The following is a 27,334-nucleotide window of genomic DNA, read 5'->3' as shown; positions in this document are numbered from 1 at the left end:
CTACCCAACCCCTCTTTCCCCCCCCCCTCTCTCTCTCTCTCTTTCTGCCTCTCTCTCTCTCTCCCCCTCTCAGACATAAGCCCTCCAGCCCAGGGTGTTGACCACAGACATGTTCAGAAAGAGCTTGGGGAGGTCATAGTTCGGTTGCACAACCCTGTTGTCATGAGTCCTACAACCATTCAGGTCACTTGGACGGTGAGTGTTGCTGCGAATGGACAGTCCACATGTCTGTCACAAGCATACTTCCCGTAGGATGGATCTGCAGTCTGCATGTATGCTGGTGCCTTTTCTATATAGATGAAATCCTTTCATATTAAATATGATTGAACAGGGGAATTACATTAACAAGCTTGGTGCTTAGCTTTAGATGAAATATTCCACTTACATTCTATGTTTTATGTACTTTATGATTTAAGAACCTCGAGCCTTGAAGTAAAGCGAGATGATATGACAGTGAAGTGGGATCTTTGAAGCCAGCTAGGTGTTCCTCAGGGCACAGACAGCTTTTCATGTCAGGACATTTGAGTCAACTCTCTGTGTTCCCAAAACTGGAGCTTTGAATTGTTGTAATTGCTGACTTTAAAGAAAGTGAACATCAAACAGTTGAGAAATGGTTTGTTTCTGCTGCGGTAAACATGAAGAGTCGGGTCAGGGACATCTGTCCTCTCATCAATCTTAGATACTTCTTTCGTTAATTTCCAATTAAACAAGGCTTCTCGCAGACGCAAATAGACTGAGATTAATTGTGTATGTTCTACATGTTTGCGTTCCTCCATCTTGACAGAGGGGGAATAAACCACCCTTCTACCACCCTCCCAAACACCCCCCACCACACACACACACACACACACACACCTGCTCCCCCAAAACACAAATGTTCACATTGTGCGCTGTCACCCCCGCCTTCAGGACAGACATGTGCCAGAGACACACTGTTTTATTCATTGTGAAACAGTGCTGGTCTGTAGCAGTGAGGGTTCTGCCCTGCTAGTGCAGCACTGCGGCATAACAACAAAGACCATTGTAAAACGTACATGGATGCTCCATCCTGGTGCTCCGGGTTGATTTTTATGTTGACCTTTGACCGTGCTTAAATAGTTCCTGTTTATTTGTGCTGAGCTGCTATAAATCCCTCAATAACTGGTATTTATAGAAGTGTCATTTAGTGACATAGGGCGCCTGCTTTCATTTCTAAATGAACCACATTAGCAGTTTTCCCGGTGACATGTTTATTGACCCTTGTAATACATTCTCACCCTTAGACGTGCAGGCTAATTTAATGCTAAAGCATAGCTTTATGAGTGTGTGTAGAATCACCGCAGATCACGGCTACCTAATCAATCAGGCCTCGTTCAGTAAACAGAGTGCCACTCCGGAAAGCTTTTAGATTTCCAAATCATTCCATTAATGAAAGTTCTACACCAAGGGGAGAATCCATTCTGTTGATTTACTCAAGCAAACACCGGGCAAAAAAAAAACAGCTGCTTAATATCCCTTTTGAAGGCCCCACTCTCTCCTCTCAGTGTTAACAAGCCATTACTGTGAGCTATGCATCCCCCTTCCTCGGCTTAAATAGGACTTTTCCTCTCATCTAAACGGGCCTTAAGTTTAGAGAGGAGGCCCCTTATCTGCCGGCCAGCCCCAGTCCTGCCCCTAGGATCCTGTCTGTTCTGTGGGTCACATCTTCATAGCCCCCTGTCTGCCTTCCCTCCTCCCTCCTAAAGGTTGGAGGCGTGTGTAAGTGTGCATTTGTGTTTTGGCGGGGTGTATTAACCAGGTATTAACTTTCACACACACACATAAACACACATACACTCCCAGCCCGTTGCTTGGTGCCTGGTGCCACCTGTCTTTGGTAGTCTCAGTAGTTGATATTTACAGTAAGTGCTAGACATTCATATGTGTTCTGTTTATAGCCATGCTCCTGAAAGCCTTTTTATGGGGGGGTTGGGTGCTGTACTCTGTGTGTGTGTGTGTGTGTGTGTGTGCGTGTGTTGGTGAGATAATGTCAGCCCCCTCTCTTTGGGTACTAATTGAGCTAAGTGTGTCAGACTGGATGATTAAAAAGGCCATTAAAACTGTAACAGCCTTCAGAACGGCATCACACCACACAAAAACAAGAATACTTATGCTGAACATCACTATACAATGTACTGTGCTGGTTCAAAGGTCTGCATGTGTGTCCTGACGTCCCGTCCCCTGCCTGCACTGAGCCGAGCCCCTGTCTTCTCGCTCCGCAGGTGGACCGCCAGTCCCAGTTCATCCAGGGCTACCGGGTCCTGTTCAGGCAGGCGTCGGGCCTGTCCTCCCCAGGACCCTGGCAGACCCAGGACGTCAAGGTGCCCTCGGAGCGCAGCGTGGTCCTCTCTGGCCTCAAGAAGGGCATCGTCTACGACATCAAGGTCCGCCCCTACTTCAACGAGTTCCAAGGCATGGACAGCGAGTCCAGGACGGCCCGTACCACTGAGGAAGGTGGGTTCCCTCCCATGTTCCACCGTAGTGTCGCCTGAAACAGGCGGCGGTCACGATAAGATGGTGTCACGCACAACGTCTTCTCCCTGCTGTGACACTGTGGAGGGGTTTCTGTGCACGTGTCTGTGTGTGTGTGCCCGTGTAGACCTGCCGTGCATGCTGACCTTTCTGCTGCGCTTGTTTGTTTATGATTGGTGGTGTTTTCTCTGGGCGCCATCTCATCCATCACCCTGCAGCTACAGCCTGCGCTGTGATTGGATGCCACGCTCGCTTCCTGCTGCTGGGCGGATCAGTCGCCTTCGGACAGACACACGCTCGCACACGCACTCTGCAATTTCCTCCTCTCCGTTTTCAGCTCATTGATTGTTATAGAGACAGAGAGATGACACCAGCAGAACTTAGGGTACCCACAATTACACCCGTAACAACCAGCACCTTACAAGCCAATTATTATGCAGAACAGTGCACAAGATGTACTGTACCACAGATGCACGGTTCATGCAGCCGTATACACATTTACAGCACACACAGTGTATGGTCTCTGCCCCCCCAAGCCCCCTCCACCCCCTCCCCAGCATCGTCATGGCTGCAGATAGCAGACAGTTCACATCCTATGGAGGTGACAGGCCCATTTATTTCCCCTGTCGCCCCTGAGGGACCCTATCTCCTGTGACCAGCCTGTACATGCAGTGCTTTATACTGTACACCCTGTGTTGTAGCTGCCAACACATTGTACCACACACACACACACTGACACACACACGCCCTTCTTGTCCCTTAAGTCCCAGAGCTCCACCCCGTCTGTGCTGCTACCAGGACTGATACTGCTTTCTGCTTCTGGTCTACCTGCTTCCTGCTTCCTCAGACAGCTCTGCTCTATTTATATCCCAGCTCTAATGGGCCTGGGTAGCCAGCCACAGCACACCTGCAGCCAGACAGACAGACAGACACCCTGCTGCAGACAGTCAGTGTGCTGCAGACAGCCACTGTGCTGCAGACAGCCACTGTGCTGCAGGCTCCTGTGAGATTAGGGGACTCCACACCAGCGCTGTTAGATTAATGGGGAATTGTAGTTGTGAGTGTGCTTTAAGCTGAGGTTGTCCATTAGTTAACACAATTAGAGAAGGCCCAGAGCAGGTCCGAGAGGACCCTGGGACCATGCTCTCCTATAAATAATGACCATGTCTCTGTAGGTTTGTTTAGTTTACCTGAATGTATTTTCTCACCCATGTGAGACGTTGAGATTCCAGCCCCAGATGGATGAGTGTAGCTTGAGCACATTCCAGTTGACCCTCTGGCTCAGGTCAGTAAAGAGCTGTCCATTTATTATGCTAAACACAGTCTCATTACGCTAAACTCACAGTCTCATTACAGACCAGTGCTCCATCCAGTAGCCTGTTGGGATAGGGGAGGGTCAGTCCTCTCTGACCAGGCCCTACCCCCGACCCCCAGGGGGAAGACCTGTGGAGGAGGCCCCCCTTGACTGCAGCTAGTCCGCCCAGGGCCCAGATTACCCTCCTGCACTGTTTAATATGGGAGGGTTAGGCTCCTCTGTTTAGTATTGGGAGAGTTAGCTACCATTAGCCTCCAGCTCAGCTGTGTGGACGTGAGGGAGACAGGGGGGTCACATTCCTGCCAGCCATACATCACAGCGCTAATGGCTCTATTAGCACAGCCTTCAGGGCCTCTAACGACAAATGTGTATTGTTTAGCGCAAATATGCATAATAATAAGCAGCTAAATCATTCATAACATTAACTTTGAATGACATTGCCTGTGATGGCTGCCGGGTGATGTAGCGTTGTGTCACCTGTGTCTAATCCGGCCCTGCTGGGCGGGTGTGAGGGTGGGGGCTCCGAGGCAGGATGGGAGATGGGTCTCTCTCTGGGTAGATTGTCTGTAATAGGGTGAAGGCATTTGGTTTATCATTGGAGCCATTTGTCTTCTGCCATGACTGGTCCCGCTGGCCTTTCAGGGGGTCAGCGTGTGACTGGCCGGCGCTGAGGGATGAGCGCAGGTTTGCGGTGTGACACGTGCTGCTCTGGGAGAGCGAGGGAAGGGGCTGGTGGAGAGAAGGAGGGGGCTGGTGGGGGGAGAGAGCGGGGGGAGAGAGAGGCAGAGCAGGAGTAATTGACCTGTCAGTATTCTGCTGCGGTTTGCCTCCCCTGCCAGTCACCACGGAAATGAGAAAAACATTATTTTTAAAATGTTATTTTCACCTGGTGTTTGATGTTATTTATTTGGCTGTGTGTGCCAGGTCAGAGGAGTGCTGCTATCAGGCTGACAGTATTGCGAGGTTAATAAAACACAGGCCTCCACACTGTCTCTCCTGCCTGGCGCTAGCCCTCGATCTGTGGAGGGTTACGGCTGTATCCCTCCCCCCTGCTCCCACGCCGCTGGCTTTAGTTCCACCTGCCAGATCGATGAAGTCAGTCGATATGTTTACCTAGCCCTTGTTTCATTTCCCCCCCAAAATACATGTCTTCATATTTCCCTCACGTCTGAGAGCCTCTCATCACATAAGCCTGTTGACCCATGTGCTGGCCAGGCTCAGCCAAAGCTGCAGTCGTATCCTGACAGAGAGAAGCTGTCTGAGACGGCCTCCTCAGACGTCTGCAGCAGCCCTGTGGAGCGTAGGCTGGCCTTATTAAAGTCTAGTGACATGTTAAAGATAGATGTGTCAGGCCGTCCTGCTCTTTCATGGAAATCCTCTTCTAATGAGCTCCTGAACCTGCACCCACCTCTTTTATCATGTGTGTGTGTGCGTGTGTGTGTGTGGATGTGAACTGTGTGATGTCCTGTAATCCCCCACCACCTACTCCATGCAACCTGTTGACATCTCTCCTCTCCTCCAGCTCCCAGTGCCCCCCCCCAGCAGGTGACGGTCCTGACAGTGGGCAGCCAGAACAGCACCTCCGTCAGCATCTCCTGGGACCCCCCTCCTCCTGACCACCAGAACGGCATCGTTCAGGAGTACAAGGCAGGTCCCGCCCTCACCACAGGCTGCACGTGCTCAGTGCACTAACCCTTACCCAGGAGCAGTCCAAAGATTCGTCTGACCTCACAGACGCTTTATATCATGCTGACTCTCTTCCTTTCTCTCTCTCTTTCTCTCTCTCTCTCTTTCTCTCTCTCTCTCTCTCTCTCTCTCTCTGTCTCTCTCTCTGTCTCTCTCTCTGTCTCTCTCTCTGTTTCTCTCTGTCTCTCTCTCTGTCTCTCTCTCTGTCTCTCTCTCTTTCTCTCTGTCTCTCTCTCTCTCCTTCAGATCTGGTGCCTGGGGAACGAGACTCGTTTCCACGTGAACAAGACCGTGGATGCAGCCATCCGCTCCGTGTTGGTGGGGGGGCTGCAGGCGGGGGTGTTGTACCGGGTGGAGGTGGCCGCCAGCACCAGTGCAGGGGTGGGGGTGAGGAGCGAGCCTCAGTCCATCATCATAGGTAAGACTGGGAGGGGGGAGGTTGTGGGGGAGATGAGTGATCTAATGACTGACGAGGAGTATAAGTATCTATTGATTAGCCATCCATTACTGTGTCGCTTCAACTGGTTAGTCCACCTATAGAATATATTGTATTACATTAGAGACATCTTCACTGCAATTAAGCTGTGGGGAAATAGCATCCTCTGTTATTAAGAAGAAAATGTTTACTGCTAGATAGCTGATGGCAGAAATGATTGAGTCATTAGTAACACCCCAGCCCTGTACATGTGGCCTGGCTGGTCATGATTTATATGGAGAGACTGCAGATTGGGTCTGGTTTGACCCATAACTGATGGCTTGGCCTGGGCCTCTTATTTTCCCAATGTCACTACTGTAATCCATCTACTAGTCCAAGGTGTGTGTGTGTGTGTGCGTATTGGATCTTCTGGTCTTATTATGCTTCATGAAATAGTGCCAGGCAGACAGGTGTGAGTGAGTCTGGATTGGAGATCAATATCCAGCAGCACGTGTGCTCCTCATCTCACTGCTTCCATGCTGCGGGTCAGATAGCAGAGTGAATTACTGTAGGCCCTGAGCTAAGCAAACAGCCGCTCACCTGGGCTTTGTCGTAAGCTTTCCGGCTTTCGCCTCCCTCAGTCTCCGCATTACATTTCACAGCACACCCACAAGATGAATGTCTGACTCGCACGGTCAATATGTTCTCTAATTCACGAGGGCAGGGTGTATTTTCCCTGAACCCGGCAGCCTCTGACCATATCCCGCTCTGATACCGCTTCGATTTATGGGAGCAGATGACCTGTTGGGGAGGTGTACTGTATTCTCCAGTGTGTTCTGGGATCCCCTGACTCTGATCCTCCCCCGCCCCGCCTCCCCCGCCCCGCCTCCCCCCAGGCAAGGACTTCCGAGACGTGATCATGAGTGGGAACCGTAACAACAGCATCACGGAGCAGATCACAGACGTGGTCAAGCAGCCGGCCTTCATCGCCGGGATCGGAGGGGCGTGCTGGGTCATCCTCATGGGCTTCAGCATCTGGCTGTACTGGAGGAGGAAGAAGAGGAAGGGGCTCAGCAACTACGCAGGTTAGACACACACACACACGCACCCCCACACACACCCCCACACACACACGCACCCCCACCCACACACGCACCCCCCCACACACACACGCACACACTCGTTCTCTCTAGTTCCCTTCATCCTAATATCTCAGTTCCAGCTAAGACTAAACCGCTTGTCGTTATCCTCCACTTCTCACGCATGTTTTCAAGATAGTTCCACGTAGTGTGAACAGGATGTAACCCCCCCCCCCCGATTAGAGCTGCTGCTGCTCTCCATCTTAAGGAGGTGTTTAAGACACCGGCAGCGATGAGTCTGGAAGGGCGAGCTCTCTGAACGCCAGCAGGGCGCAGTGTCAGTGGACCAGTAGCTGTGGGGTTGCGCGAGGTTGACCCGTCCACCCACAGTGTTGTTGATGCCCGGGGTGATGGGGCATGAGTGGGCTGGCTGCACAGCTAACGCTGGTCAGTCAGGAGAGGCAGAGCTAGGCTGGAGCGGGCCCATCTCACCTCCTACACCAACCCCCCCACACACACACACACACACACACACTGACATTTAAGTGTGAGAAGGGCAGCTGAACCCTCCCCCACTGGATCTCTTCCCCACACCACTGTTCTGATATCTAATGAGGGTGTGGGAGGTGGGAGCCGAGACACACACATAAGACATGTGGTATTAGTCAACATGGACCTCATGACTTCACTGTATAAACAGCATAAGGAGTTGTGTTTGGTTGTCTGGATGTGTTCTGGTGTCTTCATGTGTCACGACTTTGGCATGTCACATCGATCCGCCCCGATGTTGGGTTACGCAGTCAGTGAAGTAACAGCAATCTGTTCTTCATATCTGTTTGAATCACGCTGTTTTGTTTGGTGTTTTGTGCTTCTTTTTTGTTTGTGCCGCTGCCTCTGCATCTTTGTGGCCAATGAGCAGGCTTCTTCCTGGCCCTGTGTTATGGAGTGGGGGGGGGGGGGTTGTGGTTTGGCTTATACAGCCCATCTTGGCCCCTTTCCCTCCCCTCCAGTCCCAGTAACCCCCTCCCCCTCGCACCCCCTCCCCCTCGTCCCCCCATCCAAAGCACTGCTTACCTTCTCAGGCCTTTAACACTGGACTTTTCTGTCTTCTTGTTTTGCAGTTCAGTCCTTCACCTTCACCCCTGCAGGTACTGTTCATTTGTCCCGTCTCCTCATCCCCTATCCTGTCACAGGCCCCATCCTCTTCCTGCCCACAGGCCCCTCCCCTTCCTGCCCACACTATTCACCAATTCTGGTAGACCGTCCTCAGGACACGCCCAATACAGAACCAAACCAGGCCCATATCTGGACCAGATACAAGCTGCTCATTTGGTTTTGTAATTGGCGATGGCCTGAGCACAGACTCCAGCCTCTGCCCCTCCCCGAGAAACCTGCTTCCATCCTGCGCTGTCATCCTTCGCTGTGTCGTCCTGTGTTGTGTGGTCCTGTGTTGTGTGGTCCTGTGTTGTGTGGCCCTGTGTTGTGTCGTCCTGTGCTGTGTCGTCCTGTGTTGTGTGGCCCTGTGTTGTGTCGTCCTGTGCTGTGTCGTCCTGTGTTGTGTCGTCCTGTGCTGTGTCGTCCTGTGTTGTGTGGCCCTGTGTTGTGTGGCCCTGTGTTGTGTCGTCCTGTGCTGTGTCGTCCTGTGTTGTGTCGTCCTGTGCTGTGTCGTCCTGTGTTGTGTCGTCCTGTGTTGTGTCGTCCTGTGTTGTCTCCTTGTGTTGTCTCCTTGTGTTGTGTGTCGTGGCTGTCTGTGTTTGAATGAGCCTCCATGTTGCTGTTCTTCTCTCAGCGTGTCTGGCATTGTATCCATTGTGTCCCAGGTATGTTCCACCCTGTTCTGAACTCCCGTGTGTGTTGTTTGCCCTCTGCTCCGGGCCCCATGGGGCTCCATGTCCATGTGCCTCTGGGACCAGGATCCCGTATCCTCTCCTTCTGCTGCTCTGGGCTCACTGGTGGGGGTTTGTGTTGACACCGTCATGTTTTTTGTCTTCTCTTCCTTGTTGTTCTGATCTGCGTCTCTATTTGAAACACTTCATGTCCCATGATGCTCTACGTCCTTGGATGATTTGGTCAATTGCAGTTCACTTGATAGCGTCAACAAGGTTAGCTCTTTCTGGACGGACGTGTGTCCAGTCCCCGAGTGGACGTTGGACTGTGTCTGGCTGCCACAGGCACACAGTCACAAATGCTCGTCGAGGACAAAAGAGCGCGCGAGAGAGAGAGAGACATTTGGACCGTCCTCATGGATGTCTTTGAGACATGAGAATGGGAGTCTGCAGTGAGTCCACCGTGCCGTGGTGTCAGTCAGTCCGACTGAGGCGAGGTGAGGCTGAGTGTGCCTGTGTCCTGTCTCTGTCAGCTACTGCAGAGGTGATTCACAGTGCTGTGGAGGCAGCCGGCCAGCACAAGGAAGATTTGATGGAATTTTTATACGCTGATTACCACCCGTACCATCCCCCCCCCCCCCCCCCCCCTCCGCCCCCCACACACACCCACACACACTCTCACACACACACCACTACACCCCAGATGCTTATTAAAGGGGATTAATCTGTATTCATATTGGAGAAAGTGCTTATCTGTAAGAAAGGAGTGCCACAGTGTCTGTTACTGCCACATCAGTCTGGCTAACATGAAAGTCCTCCTCTGCAGCCCACAAATGTGCCGGAGCACAGATAGGGACTTCAGAGGCCTCCTCGCTGCAGACCCACACACACACAAACACACACACACGCCTCACACAGTCCACACACAACACACTCCACACACTTCACACACAGACACGTACTATCCACAAACACACACACACACACTCTCCACGCATACAAGCGCACCTCCCTAACGCCCCCTTTTTCCCTCCCCCGAGGGAGACGGAGAGAGAAGTCACGTCGCTTACTGCCAGCGAAACGAAGCTTCAGTGGAGAGAGCCTGGTCCCTTTAAGATCACACTGTCAAAGACTTATGCAAATGAGCCACTGTGGCTGGAATGAAGCTATCATTGAAAATAAAATCTGTCGTTATCTGAGTAGCAGTGCTGGATAGGGATGGGGGGTCTCCTGTTATATGGTTTATCATGAATGGATTTTTACTCGCTTTGTGAAACGAAACGTAAACAATAACAGTAAAGCAACATTGGCATTTTAATGTTCATCAAAGGGAATCATGAGCATTATAGAATCATTCATCCAACTGTACAATGGATACAAAAACAACACCCTGTGTAGTTTGAGAAAGGTACAGTACATGATAGGGCAGGCAGGTTCCTGTCATGGAAGAGCTAGGGGATTCCAACACTGCCACCCCTTCCTCCCTAACGTGTCCATGTTCATGCAGCCCGAGAATCCTCTCTTCTCCTCTCTGTGGGGAAGTGTTCACCCAACACGTGGGGGCTTGTTGGGAGACCAGCTGAAGAGAGGCCGAGAGGAGAGCAGGAATGTTCATCCCTCCTCCTCCTCCCTCTCCTCCTTTCTTTAATCTCCATCTGTGGAACAAATGAGCCAAATTACCATCCGCTTCTCAACTGAACCAGGGCCCCCTCTCTCTCTCCCCCCTCTCTCCTTCTTCCCCACCCCTCTCCCACTCTGTTGCATGGGGTGATTTCCAAAACTCTTGCTCCCCCCCCCCTTTGCTCTGCACATTTCCTGTGATCCATTGAAGTCCATGTTCTCAGCTCCAAAACTTCCTTGTCATCACGCGTGTTGAACAGAGATGAAACAGATCATCCTCTCTCTTGTCCTCTCTCTTTCTCTCTTATCTCTCTCTCTGTCTCTCTCTCTCTCTCCCTAACTCTCTCTCTATCTCTCTCTCTCTCCCTAACTCTCTATCTCTCTCTCCTAGCTGACAAAACGGAGCGGGCCTCATCCAGAGCTCCCCTAAACAAGGGAACCCTGCTAGCATCGGCAGCGCTAACTCACTAGACGTCCACTAGACGTGTCGTTCAGGCTGATTAATGAGCCCACTGACTTTTCTAATCATTTTCGGGGCCAAGATTTAATCACACTTCTGATGATAACTCAAGGATCAAAATAAGAGAGGCTAAGCGAGTCTTGTCTCTCATCAGGCATGTGTCCTTGGTAAGGAACACATTAAGAGAGCGACGCGTGCAGAGCGCTCCGGCGTCCTCACTCACTGCTTCCTTCTTTTTAATTTTCGCCGAGAGGGATGGACATGCAGGTCCATGGTCCTCTCTTAAAGAATCCATTAGTATCCACCTAGTCTGCCAGGACACATGACCTTGGGTAGCACTTTGTAATAACTGTACACAAGGACAGCGGCACCGTCTCCCTCTCTCTCTCTCTCTCTCTCTCTCTCTCTCTCTCTCTCTCTCTCTCTCTTTCTCTCTCTCTCTCTCTCTCTCTCTCTCTCTCTCTCTATCTCTCTCTCTCTCTCTCTCATGTTGTTCTGTAACCTTTGGAAATAAACCTTGGTGTGATGTAATGTAAAATGTCTGAAAATTCAACAGATTGCTTTGTTCTCTCTCTCTGTCTCTCCCCCTCTCCCTCTCTCCCTCCCACCCTCTCCGCACCCACAGTGACGTTCCAGCGAGTCGACGGAGGTCTGATGAGCAATGGCAGGTGAGCGTGCGGTCCATCAGGGACACGCTGCCCTTCCACCCAGACACAAACAATAGCAGGCCTATTATCCTTGTGCCAATCAAACACTCGCTGCTCCCTGCATGCACACGCCACTTTACACCCACGGCACACTCGCGGTGTACATCCACAACAGTACACATGACCGTACACACACACACACACTTCACATCACGCTGAGGCGCTGTCAAGCCGTGTCCATCACCCCTGGAAACGGCGGAACCTTCCAGCACATCCACGCATCCTCCTCCAAGCATTTTCTTTTCTTAGCTTCAAGTCTTCACGATATTCAGTTTTAGTGACCTCAGCTCCTCAACAATAACCATGTCATCTGCAACTGCAAGGCAAGCCTTCCCCCATGCAGATAGGTGACGGATGAATCTATAGATAACCGATACCTGTGAACGCGTGTGTGTGTGTGTGTGTATGTTGCGTGCAGACCAGAGTGCAAACATTCCGAACACATCTCCGTTCACGCATCGATACATGCAGCCATAAATCTCCCCAACTGAATTAGCAGAAACAATTTAAGCAGAGAAAGCTTTTATTTTATCATTTATCTTAAGCTGCTAGTTCCAGGGGCCCCAGCAGCCCCCTGGAGTGATAAATCTGCCTGTCACCTCACGCGGGCAGCAGGGATCCTAGCACATGTAATAATGTAAAAATAATTACCCAGGAGAGAGGTGTGGAGCGTACCCCTCCTGCCCCCATAGACAGTCTGCTCTTTCTCTTTACCCTCCCCCCCTCTGTCTTTCTCCACCCCCCGCCCCCCCCCCCCCCCCCCCCCCCCCTCTCTCTCTCTCTTTCTCTTTCTCTCCATCTTTCTCGCCATCCACCTATATTTCTCTACAATGTGTGTCACAGTGGGTGTTTGTGAAGGGGGTCTGGACTTTAGAGGTTGGGGTTCATCTCAGCGACACCAGTTATTGAGGCTTTGTGGGGTAATCCAGCCTGCCAGACAGCTACAGCTTCAGCACACCTGACTTTTCAAATCCCCACGGGATGGGAATCACTCTGTCTCATCTTCAAGCTGCGTTCGGCACCCTGTGTGCTCATGGCTGACTGTCTGGAGGTGTCTCTTTCTTCCCGTGTTTACTAAGTCTGAATACAGCTGTGTTTTCATTTTCTTTTAGCGTGAGTGTGTGTGTGAGTGTGTGTGAGTGTGTGTGTGTGTGAGTGTGAGTGTGTGCTCGCCTGTCGGTGTGTGTGCCTGTCCATATTTCTGCGAGCCCTGCCAGCAAGCACTCAAAGAATTAGCCACACCACTTGCCATGCCTTTTCTCATCCGTTTTTTGCTGTAGTGTTTTTCCTTCAATTTTCCACATAAATGCGTCTGATTCTCCTGCCGGTGGAGGGGCTGGAGGCCTCCCTCCCTGTCTCTGGGTTCCTCCCATCTGCAAGCTGGAGGGAGATGTGGCAGCACAGCAGCTTGGAGCCGGGAGTTGTGTGTCTCTCTTAACGTAAATCTCTCCCTGTTGGGTCTCTGGGCTGCCATCGGAGCCCAGATGTTGCAGCCTCCCCATCTGCCTAGAGAGAGCAGCAGAGGATCACAGGGAAGTGTGTTCATTCGTTATGTGGGATGTTTATCGCATTAATTAGACAATAGCAAATGAAGCTACGTCTGTTTCCCGGCTCCTCATTGGCTGCTGCCAAATTGGCCTGACTGAACAATTACACTTAATCGATCACAGAATAAATGATTCAAGGAAGATGAATTGGTTGCAGATTGGTGAAACCTGGATGGTATGTCTGGCTGCTCTGTAGGAATTGATAGAAGACGATGAAGTCTTTCTTTCTCGCGCTGGCAGAAAGATGGTCATAATGAGTCAAACAACTTCCTATACAGCCATTTATCAATATTTTAATAAAACAAAGAGGGAGAGGGTTTAGTCATGACTGTTGATATGGAGAGATTCCTGTACACTGCTAGACAGAGAAATACCAGTCCGACAGAGGAATCTCTGTGCACAGTATGCAGATCTAAGAGGGAAATGTGTTTCCAACACGCCCTAAGTGTAATTTAATGCGCCATCTTTTAGTGTGAGTTGTAGTCTCACTAGCCAGAGTGTGGACCCATACACTCTCCTGATTTATGGAGTTGTTTTGGGATGAATATCTCTCTGCTGGCTTGTTTATGACTCATCTTGCATCAGACATCTTGGGCGGTATTTCAGGTTTGCTACCTTTCACAACACCAGACATGCCTGACAAAAGTGGCCTCAAATCTAATCTTATCAGCCAAGGCTGCAATACATTTGGAGGTCCACTAGGATTCAAAGTTTCATGTCAAGTTGTTGTAAGACGCATTACCCTTTCCCCCCTCCGAGTCATGGCCCCCATATAACAGATATAGCCAATTACCATCACTCTTATTCTAATTATCCTCTCTGGGAATGTGTTGCTAAGTTCTAAATTCAGGACATGGACAGGGCAGCACTTTACAGTATTAACTCCTCGTCTCCCAAATGCTTGGTGGTTTGGGTTTGGTGTGGTGCAGAGTGGGGTGGGGTGAGGAGGTGCAGGGTGGGGTGAGGAGGTGCAGGGTGGGGCGAGGAGGTGCAGGGTGGGGTGAGGAGGTGCAGGGTGGGGTGAGGAGGTGTAGGGTGGGGTGAGGATGGGGTGAGGAGGTGCAGGGTGGGGCGAGGAGGTGCAGGGTGGGGTGAGGAGGTGCAGGGTGGGGCGAGGAGGTGCAGGGTGGGGTGAGGAGGTGCAGGGTGGGGTGAGGAGGTGCAGGGTGGGGTGAGGATGGGGTAAGGAGGAGCAGGGTGGGGCGAGGAGGTGCAGGGTGGGGTAAGGAGGTGCAGGGTGGGGTGAGGAGGTGCAGGGTGGGGTAAGGAGGTGCAGGGTGGGGCGAGGAGGTGCAGGGTGGGGTGAAGAGGTGCAGGGTGGGGTGAGGAGGTGCAGGGTGGGGCGAGGATGTGCAGGGTGGGGTGAGGAGGTGCAGGGTGGGGTAAGGAGGTGCAGGGTGGGGTGAGGAGGTGCAGGGTGGGGTGAGGAGGTGCAGGGTGGGGTGAGGAGGTGCAGGGTGGGGTGAAGAGGTGCAGGGTGGGGTGAGGAGGTGCAGGGTGGGGTGAGGAGGTGCAGGGTGGGGCGAGGATGTGCAGGGTGGGGGGTGAGGAGGTGCAGGGTAGGGTGAGGAGGTGCAGGGTGGGGTGAGGAGGTGCAGGGTGGGGTAAGGAGGTGCAGGGTGGGGTAAGGAGGTGCAGGGTGGGGTGAGGAGGTGCAGGGTGGGGTAAAGAGGTGCAGGGTGGGGTGAGGAGGTGCAGGGTGGGGTAAGGAGATGCAGGGTGGGGTAAGGAGGTGCAGGGTGGGGTGAGGAGGTGCAGGGTGGGGTAAGGAGGTGCAGGGTGGGGTGAGGAGGTGCAGGGTGGGGTAAGGAGGTGCAGGGTGGGGTGAGGAGGTGCAGGGTGGGGTGAGGAGGTGCAGGGTGGGGTGAGGAGGTGCAGGGTTAATCCGCCAGAGCTGTGAGACTGGTAATGAGGGAGAGATGGAACTATATTTTATATTGACACAGGAGCTTCTCTCTCTCTCTCTCTCTCTCTCTCTCTCTCTCTCTCTCTCTCCAACCCTCTCTTTCCCGGTCTCTCTCTCCCTCTATCTTTCTCATCCTTTTGTCATCTGGCAGGAAACTCTGAGCTGACAGATGTTGAGCGGGAGAGAGGAAGGAGGGAGGGATGAAATGAGGAGGTGTGTGGTGAGAAGGAGAATGGGGTTAGGAAGAGATTGATGCTGAGTGAGCGAGGGAGGGAGGGAGAGAGGGAAAGAATGAAGGGAGTGGGGGGATGTGGCAGTGAGAAACGGTGGGGTGGGGGATGGGGGGGTGGGGATGGGGGCGAGGGCAGCTAGATGTATTACCCTATGAGAAGTGCACACGTCTGATGCACAGCCATCAATTTGAAAACCTCTTCTCCCCCCAGGGCCTGTTTTGGCATTGAGGAACCATGGTGAGGGCTCTTAGCTTGTCAAGGCCTCCTTCTGTAGCCCTGCCCTTCATATATACCCCCCCCCCCCCCCCACACGCACACACACACACACACATCCCACTAGCCACAACCTCAAGCTCTTCTCATTAGAACCTGTGGCTGAGGAAGACGTGAGCTGCAGCTCCTGTTCCAGCACCATGTACATATCCTGAGCCTTCCCCCTCTCCCCCTGGTGCCATGTCACTTCCCTAGAGCAGAAGGGCCTTTTGTCTGGAAAAGCAGCCAGACAGGCAGGCAGGACGGCAACAAGGGAGTCAGGCAGACAGACAAGCAGGCAGGAAACAGACAGACAGACAGACAGGCAGGCAGGCAGGCAGGCTAGCCATCGCCTGGGGTTCTAGTTGGACCAACAATCGGTGATATCTCAGGGGCGAGAGAGAGAGAGAGAGAGAGAGAGGGCAGAGCTGCTGCACAGGAGGCCTCAGACCCACTAACCCAGGTCAGCTCACTTCTTCCCTGACGAGTGAGCGTTAACTGTGCTGTGACTTCACAGCACGATGCTCTCCGTTTCATGTTCCGCATGAGCAGGAAACTCTGTCCCTCCTTGAATATTTTCACAAACTCATTTCCATTGCACTTAAAATCCCTCTCTATTGTCAGTGTTAGAATGGAGCCGCACGGGTAACGGAACGGAATCACACACGCACAAAGGAACCCGGCTTCGCCTCGCACTCTCATCTACCTCCGACGGTGTTGCCGTGGTAACGAGCCCCAGACGTGACTGTACAGTAAAGTGGCCCTAATGCCCTCCCAGCAGTCACCCATGACAGGTTAAAGTCTTAATGGTCGCTTTTTATGGACCCCCCCCCCTCCAGGAGGGAGGGACACGCAACACCTGTTAAATGGAGCCAGTCCCCCCCCATCACCCTCAGGCATCACACAAGTGGGTTTGTTGAGGGAGGATGGCTGTGAAAACACAGCAAAGCACAGGATGAACGTGTGAGGGCGTAGGAGTGGCGCTACGTACATGCTTATGTGTGTGTGTGTGTGTCAGTACAGTGTATGTGTGGGGTGTGTGTGTCAGTACAGTGTATGTGTGGGGTGTGTGTCAGTAGTACGCGTGTTTGTTGCGCGCGTCAGAGCGAGCATGACAAAGGCACAGCAGGGATGGGAGGAGTTGTGTCGCCTGGAGGAATTCTAAGTTGAGGAGCAAAGACACATGCATACACGCTTCCCCCATATCTTAGAACATGTTATTAGCACCTGAGGCTGCACACATACACAAACACCCCCCCACACACACACACCCCCCCACACACACACACCCCCCCACACACACACACCCCCCCACACACACACACCCCCCCACACACACACACCCCCCCACACACACACACCCCCCCACACACACACTTACATTAGAACATATGTTTGATCCCATGCCGAGGCGTGGACTCCCTACTGACTCCCTTGCCGTCATGTTTATTTATTTTAAATTTCATTCTAATCGGCAAACGTGAAGGTTTCATAAATCAAGAGCATGTCCCTCATAATTAGTACTACATGAGGGGTTTGCTAGTGGTTATAGGGAGGGGGGGGGGGGGGGGGGGGGGGGGGGGGGGGGGGGGGGGGGGGCAAAAAACATATTTGCATGTGAATGACTATGGTGCTTGCACTTGTGTTTGTGTGTGTAACATGAGGCATGGTGTGTCTCCTCAGTCGACCTGGCCTGCTGAATGCCAGTGACCCGGCCTACCCCTGGCTGGCTGACTCCTGGCCCGCCACCAGCCTGCCTGTCAACAGCAGCTCAGGCGGGCCCAACGTCCTCGCTAACTTTGGCCGTGGAGGTGAGTGAGGGGCCGCCCTCCGGGGCTGCGGAGCTGGGAGGGAGATGTATGACTGTGTGGGGGACATGAGATAACGGATGGAGGGTGGAGGTGGTGCTTTGCTCCCTGCTGCTCCTCTCCACTGTATTCATCATGCCCCCCCCCCCCCCCAGCCTTGTAGATGTATACCTGTGTGGATATTGCATACGCGTGTTTGGATATACATTTATATATCACATCAGACCGATGCCTGGACGCCATAGAGACGGCCCCCTGCGCTGTCATCCGCTGAGTAATGGTAAACAGTCCAGCCTGGTGTCACCGCCCATACCTCAGAGAGGGTGGGAGGGAGGGAGGGAGGGAGGGAGGGGGGCTGAGAGAGCGATGGATGGGGAAGGAGGGCTGTTTGAAAAGATGGTCCTGGGCAGCCAGTCGTGAAGGACAGGCGCAGCTCGGCTGGCGCAGATGCGGACGCTTCCACTGTGGCTGTACATCATCTCCCCTTCAGTGGGCGCACAGACCATACACTACACATGCTACACACACACACACACACACATGCAGAGTGGCAGGATTATCCCTCATGGGTGGAGGAGGAGAAGAAAGGGGAGGAGAGGAGAAAGGGAGCCACATAGGACGAAGCGAGAGGAGATGAGAGGAGCGGGGCCCCCAAGGTTGCTTTCCGGGCTGGAATGCATGAATAAGTTGGGATGAATATGTTAAACACTGGATGTGACGAGCTGGCCTGGTGGCCGTGTCCTCTGGGACTTCGGGTGTGTGAAGCCCGGGTCACACTGACCAGCTGCATAATGAGACACTGCTCTCAGCTAATCTCCTGTGAAGACCAACCTTGTTCATCAAGGCTGCCTTTCCCTGATAACCCGCCTGCTTTTATTCAAACGCTCAGAGGTCGCAGGTGAACAGTATAGGTAGATCCCTTGGAAGCCGAGTACTTGTGAACGCTCCTTCTCATCCCTCATCCCTCCCTCCCCCAGATCTCCCCAGTGGCCAGGGGGATAAGACAGGCACCATGCTGTCTGAAGGAGCCATCTACAGCAGTATTGATTTCACCACCAAGGCCAGCTACAACAGCCCCAGCCAGGCATCCCAGGCCACCCCCTACGCCACCACCCAGATCCTCCACTCCAGCAGCATCCAGGAGCTGGCTGTGGACCTGCCAGAGGCCCAGTGGAAGGCCTCTGTCCAGGCCAAGCAGGAGATGGCCAACCTGGGCTACTCCTTACCTGACAAGAACTCCTGCAACAACAGTAAGTCCTGAAGCTGAAGTGTGCGTTTGGTGAGTGAGGAGGATGAATGTTTGCGTTTGGTGAGTGAGGAGGATGAATGTGTGGGTTTGGTGAGTGAGGAGGATGAATGTGTGGGTTTGGTGAGTGAGGAGGATGAATGTGTGGGTTTGGTGAGAGTGGAGGATGAATGTGTGGGTTTGGTGAGAGTTGAGGATGAATGTGTGGGTTTGGTGAGTGAGGAGGATGAATGTGTGGGTTTTAGGAAGAATGAAAACAGCCATGGAGATATGTCATATGAGCCCACGATGAACTATCTGTACAGTTCATGTACATTCTTCAACACTATTTCACAATGTGAAGCGGTTAAGCTGTGCTGTCCATGCAGACCGGGGTCTGTTCAAAAGGACATGCTGTTGGTCACTTTCTCAGGTTATCTAAACACCCTGAGATGGGCTGGTGTTGACAGATCTGGAGTTACTTCTGGTGTCAGATTCTGTCTCCTTCATCCCTCACTCCCTGAGTAATTACCCATCCACTTTAACACTGCTAATATTTAAGAAAATAATCCTGCTCAATTAGAAAGGATTTGAAGATAGATTTTATAGTTTCTCACTTTTAAGACTAATGAGTGTTCTCAGGCGATACTGCTTATACATATTTATGATCTCATACCTCAAAGGTTTAAAATAGATTAATTATATACTTTAACATTTTTCCCCCTAATGTAATCTAGAATATCATTTCCCAAACCTCTCTGGCTTGAATTTATAAAGTAAAATGTTATTATATTCCTGAAGAAATATATTAAATAAATGACATAAATGGGGCAGTAAATGACATTAAACTGCTGCTTTTGGATTTTATCGTTCCACTTCATAGATTAAGAACAATTTGGAACTTTCCCCAATGAATAACAAGGAAATAACTTAGTTTCAATATCAAAGCAACATCAAGTTTTTAGAATGAGAGACTGAATGAGAGGGTGTGTGGTTGAGAGGACAGATGCACCAAATCCAGATTTTTGGGGTTCAGACAAATACCAAATTCACTGGTTAAGATTCAGACGAATCCGAAACCGAATACCGAATCCTACTCCCAAAAGAATAGGCAACATTATGCCAAAAAGACAAGTGGGAACAACTATTTTGACAATTACCATAAAATATTAGCCTTTTAGATTTCTTGAATTTCTTTCAGAGGTTTCATACACAAATGTTTCAACAGCTGAGATGTTGTGTATTGTTTAGGGTCCTTGCCACCACGAGACAAATCGGCATTGCAAATTGAACATGTAGCTCGACTTGAATCGCCTTCTTTTGACTGAAAGTACTGCCAAAAAACAAATTCTGCTCACATGTTCCATTTTCACTTTCTCTCAGCCTACTGCATTGAACGGTCCACCTACGTAAACACCTTCCCGTCATCAACGGCAGCGTCATTTGGTCAACCAGTATAGAGAGTGTAGTGCATGCGGAGGGTTAGGTTCAGTGGGAAGAAATTCTAAGGTTCGGCCGAAACCGAACCCCGTCAAAAAGCCCAATATTAGGCCGAATCTGAATCCTGGATTTGGTTCATCCCTCGTTGAGAGGAGCGTGAAAGGATGATGACGTGTGAATGACTGAGAGGAGAGTGATGTCACCACTTGCCTGATGCTTTAACTGCATGTCTTGCATGTGCTTGTGCTGTCACCTGACACCTGCCACCTGACCCCTGACACCACTGTTGTTTTTTTACCCCTTTAACCCGACTAGCACTCCTTTTCATTCCTGACTACCGATTGGCCGAGGGAATGTCTAATAGAATGCCCCACAACCAATCACAAGATTTCAGCACCACCAGCTCTCACAACAGCTCCGAGCGCAGTGGCAGTCTCTCAGGTTGGTCCCCCCAGGAGCAGGGCTCTGAGACTCGTCTCTCCTCCCTTCCTTCCTTCCTTCCTTACTTCCTTCCTTCTCTCTCCTCCTTCCTTCTCTTTCTCCTCTTTCCACGTTTCTCTCCTCTTCATTTTCAGTCTGACTCTTCGGCACAACTCAGAATCTCAAAGGAATATTGATTGATTGACCTGGCGATTGCTTTATTGATCTGATCTATGTGCACGTGCAAATCCCCAAATCTGAGAGGGACTTTATATTAACACGCTCCCGCCCCCACCCCTCCTTTTTCCCCCATGATGCTTTGCTCCTGTTGTCAGGGCTCCCTGTTAATTTCAGCCTGATGAAGACACACCTACACAACGCTGCTGTAGTTGTTGGAAATGTGAAGCGTTAGGGACATAACCTACAGTAGTACTACAGCACAGCACTCTGCACCAGCCTCTGATGTTCTTCCCAAAGCAGTAGATGTCTGTCAGGTGTTTGTCTTGCTGTCTGAGGCAGCAATCTGAGAGCCAATGCAAGCAGATGCAAATTGGCCTCTTGAACAGGGCTGGGGTGGTGCCTTGTAAGAGCGTGCATGCACTCGCACACTCTCTCCCTCAAACACACACACGCACACACACGCACGCACACACACACACACACAAACCATCTGAAACGCTTGGCTGAGTAAAGTGGTGAGAGTAGGCCTCCCTTTCCTCTGATCTTCTAATGGTAGCTGCCTACAGTAAAACTCATGTACTGAGAATTACAATGTCATTTATAGGACACTGAGGCAGCCCTTAGCTTGGCTGCCTCCCCCCTCCCCTCCTCGCCCTTCTATAATATCGTTACAACCCACTGCCTTAACTGGTCTAATGGAACTGGTTCCTCCTTTAAGAGCCTGGCATCTGAACTGACCACGCCTGCTAGACAGAGGCAGAGATTTGACCACAGGCAGGGTAGAGAGTCCAGCTGGACTGTATTACTGGACCAGCTGAGGGGTGCGTGGAGGCTGTCTCTATATCAAGAGGAGGGAGAGGGAGGGAGAGAGGAGCATAGAGCGAGATGCCCAGAGTCAGCGAGGACACAGATGGGAAACAGATAGGGTCATCTTATTAGTACTTCCTGCACGGACGGGAAACCAGAGAACCAGAGTCTCTAGATAAACTAACATGTGTATTTCATTTGGAGGCCTCTGGATATTTTTCATTGCTAATTTCAGTGACTCGTGTCCTAAAATGTTATACTTATTAGATTCACCTGAATACAGGAATTCTACTGGAATTTCCCCTTCCACTTACTATTGCATGGTAACTTCAAAAATATATTATTACAAGGCTACAAATGTACAATGCCTGTTTCTGTTTTAATAGAAAGATATTCCTAGGAAATATACTCTAAAATGGTTTATTTCTACTTGTGGTGGTTCATTCTATAGCAGGTGACACCTTATGGATTCTTTAGAACAAAACAACTTTCAGAATAACCAAAACCTGACCTGTGAAATGTATCACTTCAGTGTCTAAATATTGTGAATCTATGTAGAAGACAAGAAAAACTCACTGGCTGAAGTGAGGACGTTCCTGTTCAGAGTAGGCTCAGAGGAGAAGCAGAGGAATAATGAGCACCATGTTTAAGGAGGAGAGGGGGGAGGAAGGGGGGAGAGAGGGATGTGTAGCAGAGGGATGAAGAGGAGCAGAAATAGTGCAGCTCTCAAAGCAACTGCTGGAGGATCATTTCCACTGGGGGTGGACAGCTGCTCATTAGGTGGAGGAGGAGAGGAGGAGAGACCATGAAGGAAGAGGAGGAGAGACCATGAAGGAAGAGGAGGGCAGAGAGGAGACCCAGAGAAGATGCTGCTGCACCTCTAAACTTGTCTCTGAAACAGCAAGTGACTGGTGAACCCAGTGGGACATCCTCTCCTCCTGCCCCGGGTGGCCGTCGAGTTCTCCTGGACTCTCCGTTTGTGGCCGTGCCTCAGAACTTCCTCAGAACTGACGCACCCAATAAAAACAGAGGCAGCTCAAGCCTTCAGCAGCCCTACAGTTAAAGTCTGGGAGTGTCCAAACCCCAGCTATAAATACTGAACTCCACATCTATATATAAGGGCACGGCAGGGTTTGAAGAGTGGGTTTGTCATGGGGACGGTTGGGGTGTGGAGCTCCTGGCCCGCGCCCTTTTAGGATTGGTCCTGTGTGGGGCCACTCCAGCTTCAGTGTCAGCCATCCTTCCTTTGAAGAAGCTCATTTACAATATGGATGTGTGATCCAGAGTGGGGAAAGGGTCTTGATTGAGCGATCGCCCCCGCTCTGCCATTGATTGGGGAAAGCCAAGCCCAGAGGAAGTGTTGGGAAACCCAATCACTTTCAGACTTTCTCCTGCAGAGTCGCCCGCCCTGGGCCCAACTGCTGTTGTTTTATTACTCACATATTTATTCATTTTATTCCCCCCCCCCCCTCCTTTTCCTTCACTTCCACCCGCCACCCCCCCCCCCCCCCCCCCACCAACCCTTCTGATGGCTTTCTTATTTGCTAACAATGTTGAGATGCTACCATCTTAGATGCAAACATTTGCTCATTTTTCAAGAGGAATCTGTTTGCGGAACCCTCTTCGAGAGAAGGATGTGACCGCTTTGCACCGTGCGACCCTCCCCTGTAAACCCCACCGTGCCTCGAGGCAGGTCCTCCTTTTCGAAGACCTGGAGCTAATTTAGAGCCGTGTCAGGGCAAGGCTAGAATATTAGAGGACATGATTTGACATGGCCGAGGACGAGGGGTTCTCTGAAGAGAGCCTCTCTTGTGGTGGAGGCAGAAGTGATTACAGGCCTTTGGCAGGGAGGGTTTAACCAACAGATGACAGATACAAATGTACACAACGGAACCTCCCTGGGGTGGTTTGTGCTAGCCGGTGTGGCTGGCCAGCCCTGCTAGCTCGGGGGATTTTCTGGATTGAGATGTGAGCTGTCCCTTGGCAGGCAAACAGTGGAGCCTGCCACTAATGCATTCAGAGGGCAGATTTTAGACACCCATTCGGAAATATACAGTACTGTAAGTTTCTTAAAAATCATAAAAACCAAAGTTATAGTATAGTACATTTTTGTTGAACTATTTATTTCTCTAAAACCAGAGATGTTGGCTGTGATTTGCAAAGGAAGTATAAGTACTGTGTTGTGGAGGCTCAGCAATGTAGCACCTAAGGACATGCTCCAGAGCTGCTGTTTCGGCCGGCTGAACACAGCGAGCCAAATGATTCCAGTGGAAGTGTGAGGTCACATCACATGTGGCTTGGGACAGGAAGGGGCTTTACCACAGTCCCCAAATCAGATTCTGGGACCCCGGCTTCCACTGGCAGGTTTATAAAGATGGATGGGCAGGGGGAGGGGGTGACTGGGGTTAGAGAGATATGAGGGGAAATGGATAGGGGGGCGAAGGTAGAGGGGCTCTCTGGTGTAATAAAATAAATGAAAGTGTGATAGACTCTCAGTGATTCCATTAGCACCTCATAGTCAGACACCCACTCAGCCCTTTCCTTATGGTGATCTGAGGAGAGAGATGTTTCATTGTGAACCGCAACCCTTGGGTGGGGAGGGGGGGGGGAGACAAAGGTCCGCTTTACTGCTGCTAACTCCTGTTTCTATGGAGATTAGAGGCTTTTCAGCCAATCAATCAACAGAATGGTGCTTTTTCAGCAGTTGGCCTTGTGACACTGTGTGTTTGCTGAAAGGCAGGAGCACATTGAAGAGGATCGGGTTTGAGAATGTTCGTGTTTTTACCAGGAGATGCTTGGATTCTCTTATAGAATACATAATAATTTACAGTAACTTCATATTGATTTTGTTTGCAAAATTTATTTGCAACTTGGAGACAGTAAATCGTTTCCCTTTGCCACCCCAGTTATGCAGTAAATTGATTTTAGTTGATAATTCCTTTCTGTACGTGGTACGAGTCCTTCTCTGTAACTCTCTTTCTTCCTGTCTCTCTCTCCCTCCCTCTCTCTCTCCCCCTCTTCCTGTCTTCTCAGGTGGTAAGGGAGGCAAGAAGAAGAAAACCAAGGCTAGCACCAAGCCCACCAAGGCAAACGGCACCAACTGGGCCCACGTGCCCCTGCCCCCTCCGCCCATCCACCCCCTCCCTGGCACCGACATGGACCACTACCCCAACGAGCACCACGAAGGGGGAGGGTACGTCTGCCGCACCCACCACCTGACCGATCAACACCACCACACTCTCTGGCTCTCCTTCATCCTCCATGATGCTGGAATAGACCCCCCCCCTACCTCCCCCGCCCCCGCAGCCCTGTAGCTACTTGTGTCCTATTGTTAAAAGACAATAGTGCAATAGTGCAACAGTCCAGAGTTCAAGGAGGTCCTGCTGTGTTTACCAGACAATTGTCCTTCTCTAGACTGGCTGACTAATTACTCTGATGCATGTGGAAGAAACCTGTATGTGTGTTTACGTGTGTGTACGTCTGTGTGTGTGTGTGTGTGTTTGCACATGCACGATATGTGTGCACACACATAGACGCAGATGGTTGCAGATCAGTCTATCTGCTGATCCAGACTTTATCTGAGGGAAACTTCCTGAGAGCAGAGAACATTGTTTCAGCTGCTGCCTCCTGGGGCTGAGGGACAGACAGGCAGATGGGATCAGATCACTTACCAGGCTGCTCGGTCTGACTCGCCCATAACTCTCACGGAGAGAGGGGGAGAGAGAGAGAGATTGGAAAGAAAGTAAAGGAGGGAGAACGAGATAAAAAGCGTGTGAGAAAGTTTGCTGGAGAGAGATTTCGAGGAGAGAGAGAGGCAGGGGGAGAGATTGAGAAATCTAAACTGGAACAACAAACATCTTGGACTCTCATGTGGAGGGTCTAGTTTTTCTTTCCAAACATCTTTATCGCCAGTAGACTGCCAGTTAAGCCTGTGTCTATCCAGCCTGGAATGTCCAGGGTGAGTAGAACGAAATGTCAAGGCTGGAGTGCGTACACACATACACACGCAGGGAAATCAGCTCATTGAGTTGAGTGTGTGCCTCCGTGGTTTAGATGTGCTGTCCTCCCTCTCCCGTTTCCAATCTGGGAGACTCATCGGCTTTAATAGGCTATCTGGCACATGAGCGGGCCTCACTGTAAATCTGAGCCTGCTCTTAATGACGGCAGATTAAAACGGTTATGTCCCATGGAGTGTGCGCTGACAAATTCCTTTAATGAACATTTTCTTTACGAGCAGTATTATTTCAGCATGTATAAGCACAGTTAAGGGAGGCTTCTTGCCCCGCGCCACTCAAGCTTTTAACATCAGAGAGTCCTTTCCCCAAGTTTGTCAAGGTCACACCACGCCGTGGTCCGAATAAGAGATGAGGTGGACCGTGCGTCGCTGTGTGACAAGACTCTCTCTCTCTCCCCTGCCTCCCCTCCCCCAGGTATGAGAGCGACGGCTGGGGCCCGCCCATGCCCATGCAGACCTACCTCCACCAGGGCCTGGAGGACGAGCTGGAGGAGGAGGACGAGAGAGTCCCCACGCCGCCCATCCGGGGCGTGGCCTCCTCCCCGGCCGCGGTGTCCTTCGGCCAGCAGTCCACAGCCACCCTCACCCCCTCCCCCCGCGAGGAGATGCAGCCCATGCTCCAGGCCCACCTGGACGAGCTGACCAGAGCGTACCAACTGGACATGGCCAAACAGACATGGTACGGTCTGACCAGGGCACTGCAGCACTCTAGGGAGACACCTCTGCTCTAGATATCACTTAGTCCTCCAGGATTCCCACTCCCCCGCATGTGTATGTTTTTATTCATGCGTTATGTCAACGGTGTAGTCATGCATTGCGCAATGTGGCCGCACACATTAATCATCTCATTTTAATGGGGCCTGCTGTCTCCTACACAAGTTGTCTTTCTGCTCTCTCTGAGAGGAAAACAACGTCAGGAAGACTCGCTTAGGCTCCACACCCGAGCTGCGAATCCCACTGTTGTGGTGCTCACTCAAGGAAGAAAAAGCCCATGCTTCATCCTGCCTGACAGACACAGAGAGAGAGAGAGAGAGAGAGAGAGAGAGAGAGAGAGAGAGAGAGACAGAGAGAGAGACAGAGAGAGAGACAGACAGAGAGAGAGAGAGACAGAGAGAGACAGAGAGAGAGAGAGAGAGAGAGAGAGAGAGAGAGAGAGAGAGAGAGAGAGAGAGGGGGGGGTTGAGAAAGAGAGAGAGAGGTAGAGAAAGAGGAAGACACGGCAGAGAGCCAGTGAGCGAGCGAGAGAGAAAGAGGGTGAGAGAGGGGAAGTGTGGCTCGCTATTCATTACGGCGCTGGGAAACAGGCGGGGGTTGTCAGGCAGGAGATGTTGAGTTGTGCTGTAATGACTATGTTGGTCTGAGAGCATCACTGACACAGGATAGAGGCAGTAATTACATCCAAATCTCGCCGTAAAATGCGTCAAAAGACGACTCGTCTTGTCACCCCAGCGCTGCTGTCAGTGAAGCACTGTGTCTTCTGCCTGCCACCCGGTGATGACAGGCCTGGGGAGTGTGCCATTGTCCCCTCTTTAACTGCAATTAGAGGGTCATTGTGTTAGCATGCAGAGACCAAAACCATGGAATTGGTGGAACTGGTCTCAATGTATTCAGAGGGTGGAATGTGAAAGAATTCAGTAAACGCGCTCGACAGCGCCTGTCATCCTGTCTTTCATCAACTGTGTTGGTCTCTTTCTCTCGTCTCTCTGCTTCATCCCAGCTTTCCCTCACCCCCTCCCCAGCCAAAGTACTTGAGTGTAGTACCGTGATACTGTGCTGTAGTACAGTATACCATACTACAATATGACCCTATAATTGCAGTTAAAGAGGGGATAATGCCACGCTCTCCCCAGGCCTGTTGTCACCGGGCTGTGTAGTATGTGCCACCCTGTATTCTAACTGTATT

The 27,334-nt window shown here is 51.3% G+C and overlaps 1 protein-coding gene across 1 annotated transcript in view; it reads left to right on the top strand.

Moving 5' to 3' along the window:
• Positions 1 to 27,334, top strand: part of robo2 (roundabout, axon guidance receptor, homolog 2 (Drosophila)) — a 69,545-nt gene that overhangs the window by 29,301 nt on the left and 12,910 nt on the right. Inside the window, exons 13-24 of the mRNA XM_047036059.1 lie at positions 74 to 195; positions 2,241 to 2,472; positions 5,328 to 5,452; positions 5,738 to 5,909; positions 6,803 to 6,991; positions 8,107 to 8,133; positions 11,517 to 11,559; positions 17,220 to 17,347; positions 18,322 to 18,594; positions 20,325 to 20,450; positions 24,450 to 24,609; positions 25,847 to 26,110. Coding sequence (XP_046892015.1) covers positions 74 to 195; positions 2,241 to 2,472; positions 5,328 to 5,452; positions 5,738 to 5,909; positions 6,803 to 6,991; positions 8,107 to 8,133; positions 11,517 to 11,559; positions 17,220 to 17,347; positions 18,322 to 18,594; positions 20,325 to 20,450; positions 24,450 to 24,609; positions 25,847 to 26,110 — 1,861 coding nt within the window. The remainder of the gene's footprint in view (positions 1 to 73; positions 196 to 2,240; positions 2,473 to 5,327; positions 5,453 to 5,737; positions 5,910 to 6,802; positions 6,992 to 8,106; positions 8,134 to 11,516; positions 11,560 to 17,219; positions 17,348 to 18,321; positions 18,595 to 20,324; positions 20,451 to 24,449; positions 24,610 to 25,846; positions 26,111 to 27,334) is intronic.

This window comes from Hypomesus transpacificus, chromosome 15, assembly GCF_021917145.1.
Source record: "Hypomesus transpacificus isolate Combined female chromosome 15, fHypTra1, whole genome shotgun sequence".
In the NCBI taxonomy this organism is placed as follows: Eukaryota; Metazoa; Chordata; class Actinopteri; order Osmeriformes; family Osmeridae; genus Hypomesus; species Hypomesus transpacificus.
Note: the sequence above shows the minus strand (reverse complement) of the source record. Positions and strands in the feature narration are given on the sequence as shown.